Here is a 5994-nt window from a genome sequence, read left to right as displayed (position 1 = left end):
TGTCCACCGGCATTGCCTGTGGCGGTCCATTGCCCGCAGTGGACGGTGTCTCAACACCTGTTGCAGCTGCAACTACTCCGACGACTTCCGTACGTCGGCGGACACCATTGCGTCCTGGTAATCCTTTCGGATACCGCGTGTTCTGGCAGAGGTGGGGTCATGACTCACCAATGCTCTGCCAGAAGCTGGGTGCCGGTTAGCCTAGATGGCTTTCCGACACCAATTGCTTCAGGGTGCGTGCGTACATGGCACGGCGCACCCAAGCGGACGCCGTACGTGTCCACGACCACGTACGGGTCGCAGCTGTTCAGGTATGTGAACCTGACAGCAAGGTCTATGCAGACCATTGTCGATGCTCTCTCACAGAGAGTTGACAATCGCTCCGGCGGCGTACGAAAGCATTCGACGCCCCTGGAATTAAACGTTCCTAGGGATATTAACATCCCCGTACACTCACGTGTACTAACGGCAACCCAGCGTTGCCATCACCGATTCGAGACATAATGTCTCTCGTAGGCTAAGCCTCCATGATGTGCGCCACCCGCACACCCGTCACAGAGACTCAATTCTCCCCCCTCTGGGGAACCCGCCATTACTGGTGGCCGGAGTTCCCTCGGCCACCTGGCCGCGGCTTGCGCCAGCGACCGTTAGGCCCTCGGGGTTTGAGGGATGCGTTCTTCCCCACCCCAGTCAAAGGATACACGCGTTGGTAGTGTCCTAGTCCGCCGCATTTATAGCAGCGGACCGAGCCAAGCTCAGCAGAGCTCAAGTCCATAGGCTCTGGCTCGTTGTTCGCAACGACAAGTTGCGCAACAACCGGAGTACCAGACTGCTTATGGCTGTACTCCTCCTGGAGGGCGATCTTAATCGCCTCCTCCATAGTGGATGCATGCACGCGGAATAACTGCGTGCGGGACCGACCTTCAGGCCGTCCATGAAGACCGTCGTCTTGACGACTTCGGGCAGGGGGTTCCCCACCAACGATGATGCCAACGTGTGCATCTCTTGTACGTACTCGTACAGCTCGCGCTTCCCTTGCTTACAGGCGAGGAAGCGTGAGCGCTGCCGGAACGCATCGTTCGCCGGGAGAAACGCAGCGCGAAGCCGCTCGCACAACTGTTCCCAGGATGCAAAGCATCCAGGAGACGTCGTCTCCAGCGTGTACGCCCAATTCTTGGCACGACCCCTTAGGTTGGACAACGCGAACGCAACGCGAAGTCCCTGATCCGAGATGAGACCCGCCCTCATGGCGATCTCAACTTCTCGGATCCAGAAGTGAAGGTTTTCACCTTCCTTCCCTTCGAACGCAGGCACAGCCAGCCGCAAAGGCTTCGGCTGGACCGGCTTCGGCTCGGCCACAGAGGCCTGCAGGTTTCCCTGCGCGTGAGCAATGAGCTCACGCGTTCGACTGGCTCGGCTGGCATCACCGACGCCAAGCCTCGGAGGACATCCCTCCCAAAGATGCCTCCCATCTTTCGAACGGACTCGAACTGCGAGTCGTTCAAGTGAGGAAACTCACTTCGTTCCATAGTGGCTCAGGCTTTGAGACCACAGAGGATTCAGGTAGTCCAATCCTACCCGCGTAGGCGTGGATTGACTACAAGTGCTACCAAGTGTGACGGGGCACACAGCACCTTGCACAGAGGAAGTGCTAGAGAGCGTAAGCTCTCGGTGAACAACAAGTTCACGGTCCCCGGTCTAAGGGAACCGACTACGACTTAGACGGTAGGTTTAAAGACTGAATATATTGTATAGGTGAGTCAAGCTTGATCCTTACAAACTATAGTAAAAGCTAAACAAGTGCCCAATGGTTGGCTCACCGCCAACCGGTACCACGTACCATGGGCACAAAAGAGAGACATCCCGTCACTCTTTATGTAACATGGGTACACGTCGGTGCACGTCCGATACCAGACACTCCCGGTCAAGGCGATTGGCATCCTCCTTTATATTGGCCAATTGGAAGCGTGACTTGCTTTTCGACAAGTCGAATTTTTACTTTACGAATGTTCGAAATGTCGAAAATGATATCGGGTTTAAAAGGGATATACCCATTTTCGGTGTTTGGGCAAAGTTGCTGCTCGAGTATGTGGCGCCGAGCTCTTGTGCGTTGCGCGCCTGCGCTCCGGTCGCGCGCTCTGCCCGCGTCGCTCTCCTGTCGCACTCTTCGCAGAGAACAGTCCGCTGCGTCGCCGCTGCTACGCGTTATCAGCGCTGCGTTCCCGAGCCACAGCCGCTGCTTAGCCACTCAGAGTAGCGACGACAGTGACGCCACTGGCGCGCCGGGCGTCGAGAGTCCCGGCGAGAAGTTCGTGATGGTCTACACGTGCAGCGTGTGCGAGACGCGCTCGGCCAAGACCATCAGCAAGCATGCGTACTACAAGGGCGTAGTGCTGGTGCGCTGCCCCGGCTGCGAGAACCTGCACCTCGTGGCGGACCGGTTGGGCTGGTTCGAGGACGACGGCACAGACGTGGAGACGCTGCTGCAGCAGAAGGGCGAGAAGGTGCGCTTCGTCACGGGCGAGGACGTGCTGGAGCTCACGGAGAAGGACATCCTGGGCAACAAGAGCGATGAATAGACGGCAAAAAACAAGTGCAATTACAATATAGCAAAGACAGCGTTCTTTTGCGAAACAGAGGATTTGGTTTGCAAGTCTCTTACCTCTAGTACAGTGCTGCCAACCTGCCTGCGTGGTGTGAGCTCGCTCCACGCACGATTGGAATCGCGTTTATTTTGTTACTCCTCAGTGAGATGCTGAAGCCACACCCGCCGACCTTCGCCGCGAAACATGACTTGCTCATGCGTGTTCACCTGCACGGAAGGGTTCGCAGATGCGAGCTTGGTCGTTTTCATAAGACGCGTCGAGTCGATCGTGCTGGTTTCTATGTGGTGCTTGCGTTTTTTGCTCTGGTTCTTGTGCCGCACCATGTGCTCCGACAAGCTCTCTTCCTTCCCGTACACACGTGAGCACACGGGGCACTTAAACCACGTCTTACCGTTCTTCATCTCGATGATGGGCTGGAGTTCATCCGGCATCACCATAGGCGCCAAATCGGTTCCGGTAGACTTTTTTTCTTTATCATCATCAGGCTTGCCAGCACACTTGTGGAACTGCATTCCGCGGCGGGCGTTAAATTTCATATCACACAGCGGGCACGTAAACGGGTGCAGCTTCTTCTCGTCCACGGCCTTGTTTGGTAGCAGCGCCAGATTAGCGATTCCAGCTTGTTTGTTCTGGCCGATGCGGATGCCATTCTGAGCCGAGTACATCTCCTTGCTCGTCTCCATGTAGGCTGCGATCACACAGCCTGCCACCATAGCATCGAATTGATGCACGTGCTCACGGACGTCACGGAACTCGGCAAACATTTTCTTTGCGCGACTGCCTACGATTTCGTGCAGGTCCAAGTTGCTCATCGTATGATCAATCAAACGACACGCTTTTTGTTTCATCTGTAAACGACGCCAATCACGTGAGTAGGCTTTGCACGTAACATTTGTCGACCACTGTCGATCGTACCTGGTCCTTGTAACCAATACGCGTTCTTCGTTCGTCCTTGCCCATTTGACTCAAGTTCATCTCCACGAACTCTGCCGCACGCCGCAAGTTCCCAGCCATCTCGCCGTCCTAGACCACATGAATCCACAGCCATGAATATGTGTGCTTTCCACTTCGGCAGTGCACACCAATTTGTTTCCTCAATTACCTGCGAGATCAGAGTCCGCAAGTTGTGTCCCGTCGAGAAGAGTTTGTTGGGCGCGGGTCCGTGGTGCGACTTGTCCTCTTCGCCTTCAAACTTACGGTATGCGCTTCCTTCGTGCACGATGTGGTCTTGCACCACAGTACCACACCCATTACCATCCACACCGTTACAAATCGTATCTCCACGAGCGTAGTCTGTGATGAAGTTGTTTTGCTCTGTGTTGCCGCAAGTCTCGCATCGGAATCGCGGTGCTGTCAACAAAAAGCCAAATAGCGCGTCGTTACTCCACAGCGCAGCCTCAGCTCTTGCAGCATCTACCAGCCCCTTCAGTACCTGTTTTCTGCTCGGCATCGAGCTCCGAGAATTCGTCGGCGTCCGACTTACCGGCCTGCTTCATCTTCCTGATCAACAGCATCACGTCGTTCACCTTGAGCTCCGGCACCAGCAGATTCACGATGCGCTCCTCCATGGGTAGCGCCGGTTCATCTGCTTGTCTGGCAGCTTTAGCAGCTGCAGCACGCGCTGCCGCCTCCCTTTTGGCCGCTTTCTTGGCTGCCTCCGCCTTCTTCTTCTTGTCCACCTGCTCCCCGGCATCAAAAACGTCGTTAAAACGTCAAAATTTACTCGATTTTCCTGCAATGTTACGCTACAGACCATGACGAGAGGTTCATCGTCCAATGTGGCGCGGCCACCGGTCGCAGCGGTCGTGTGGGCCGCCGCTTCGGCCGCTCCGAAGCCAGCGAACACATCCTCGGCCGCGCCGTTGTTCAGAGCCGCGAAGAAGTCGTCGGCGCCAGCGTCGAGGTCCATTATGGAGGTAGAGTGGTAGGGCGGAGGGGTAGGCTGGAGTCCTGTGCGGGTGAAAGACCAGGGGCTGCAGGTAGGTCGCGGGAGGGCGAACAACTCGCTCCTCTACTTATCCATACAAAGCCAATTGGCGAGTGAACAGTTTTGACTGGGCGGCGTACCGTAAACGGTCAGTTTAAGTGCGTTTCTGTTCTAACGAGTTTGGGAGGCGATCTGTAGCCATGTCTGGGACCGATAGCTGGCTCGACAGACCGGGCACAGCGAGACTTCGTAGATGTTGAAGTCCTCAAAAGCCGAGAGGCATTGCGTATGGAAGGCGTGCGAGCAGCTCAGTAGTGAGACACCCTCCATTGTGGATCTGCAGCAAGAGTTGCAAACGTTCAGGAAGAAAAGTGTGAAAAGGAAATTGGGTGCTTGCTCGTACCCGAAGGCGTTGATGCAGATGGCACAATCGCTTTCGTCTCGTGTTTTGGCCTGCATACAATGAAAGAGCAATATCAGTCAAGTAAATGGGTTGCAGAGCAAGGTTACGACAAAACAGCCTGGTTTGTAAACCTTTTTGAAGATGGCAAGCCAATCGTCTCCTCTGGGGGATGTCACGGAATCTGCAGAGTCACGAAGATGAGAGTCATACGATGCATAAAATCTATTTGCTTTTGCTTACCAGTGTCGGTCTCTGGAACATGATTTTGGAATACCCGGCGACTCATATTGAGCGACTTGTCAAACTCAGCGAGTAGTACATCGATGGAGTCGTCACGCTGCCTCATCGCCGTCACGAGTCGATCGGTTGTCTTGCCCACTCTGATTGCAGGTAAAAATGAGAATTCAGTGTGTCAGGTATCCTTCGCCTTATGATTCCTTGTGACTTTGACCACGTACCTGTTCGCGAAAAACTGCCGGCGGCGAATGGGGTCACCTTTGCCCGAGCTGTAAAACTGGGAGATTCGTGAGGAAACAATATCAAGAAGCTGTCAAATGCAAATGTACGAATAAACAACTGCATCACGAACCTTCTGCCACAAACTAACAGCTCGTCGTCTTGCTGCGAAGCCGCGAAACACAGCCTATGTGGACGAATAAAAAAAACTTTTCACTCAGCAGTTTGGGATGCAGCCCGCGCGACCTACAGCACTGTACTAACCTGAATTCGTTCAGCGCTGTATTCACGATGAAAAGCTGACGCCATGGTGGTAGAACGCTTCTGATAGTCTTGTTTCCGGCAGAGTGGACACACGCGCTGGTTCGTTCTCAAAAATCTGGCAAGCGGTAGCCATCGTGATTCAGCAACATTGAAATGCAGCAAAAGCCGAGAGCAACAAACAATGGTAAAACCAACCTTTCAAAACTCGTAATACACGCGAGGTGGAACATGTGTGTGCAGCTCAGTATCACTTGTTCTTTCACACCAAAAGGCTCGCGATAGATGGAGCACGGATGCTTCGTGTCGCCACGAGCTTCTGCCTGTTGCTCGCAGTGCTC

The 5994-nt window shown here is 54.4% G+C and overlaps 3 protein-coding genes across 3 annotated transcripts; 1 reads left to right on the top strand and 2 right to left on the bottom strand.

Moving 5' to 3' along the window:
* Positions 1 to 2087: 2087 nt before the first annotated feature.
* KRP23_7058 (DNL-type zinc finger protein) lies at positions 2088 to 2579 on the top strand (the record flags this gene model as incomplete). Its single annotated transcript, XM_067892326.1, has 1 exon — positions 2088 to 2579. One exon carries the CDS (start codon positions 2088 to 2090, stop codon positions 2577 to 2579), a length of 492 nt encoding a protein of 163 aa, XP_067744217.1.
* Positions 2580 to 2737: 158 nt separating this feature from the next.
* Positions 2738 to 4515, bottom strand: KRP23_7057 (Transcription initiation factor IIB; the record flags this gene model as incomplete). Its single annotated transcript, XM_067892325.1, has 5 exons — positions 2738 to 3454; positions 3522 to 3629; positions 3709 to 3956; positions 4039 to 4285; positions 4360 to 4515. 5 exons carry the CDS (start codon positions 4513 to 4515, stop codon positions 2738 to 2740), a joined length of 1476 nt encoding a protein of 491 aa, XP_067744216.1.
* A 189-nt stretch (positions 4516 to 4704) lies between these two features.
* On the bottom strand, positions 4705 to 5701 carry KRP23_7056 (RING finger protein 32; the record flags this gene model as incomplete). The annotated part of the gene is made up of 7 exons (XM_067892324.1): positions 4705 to 4870; positions 4937 to 4986; positions 5068 to 5117; positions 5177 to 5316; positions 5395 to 5450; positions 5526 to 5579; positions 5657 to 5701. The coding sequence occupies 7 exons, from the start codon at positions 5699 to 5701 to the stop codon at positions 4705 to 4707; spliced, it is 561 nt and encodes a 186-aa protein (XP_067744215.1).
* Between the last annotated feature and the right edge of the window lie 293 nt (positions 5702 to 5994).

The sequence above is a fragment of the Phytophthora ramorum genome (assembly GCF_020800215.1).
Source record: "Phytophthora ramorum isolate Pr-102 chromosome Unknown Phyram_PR-102_s0006, whole genome shotgun sequence".
NCBI classification, from domain to species: Eukaryota; Oomycota; class Peronosporomycetes; order Peronosporales; family Peronosporaceae; genus Phytophthora; species Phytophthora ramorum.
The sequence above is the reverse complement of the archived record's forward strand: the minus strand, read 5'-3'. Positions and strand labels throughout refer to the sequence as shown.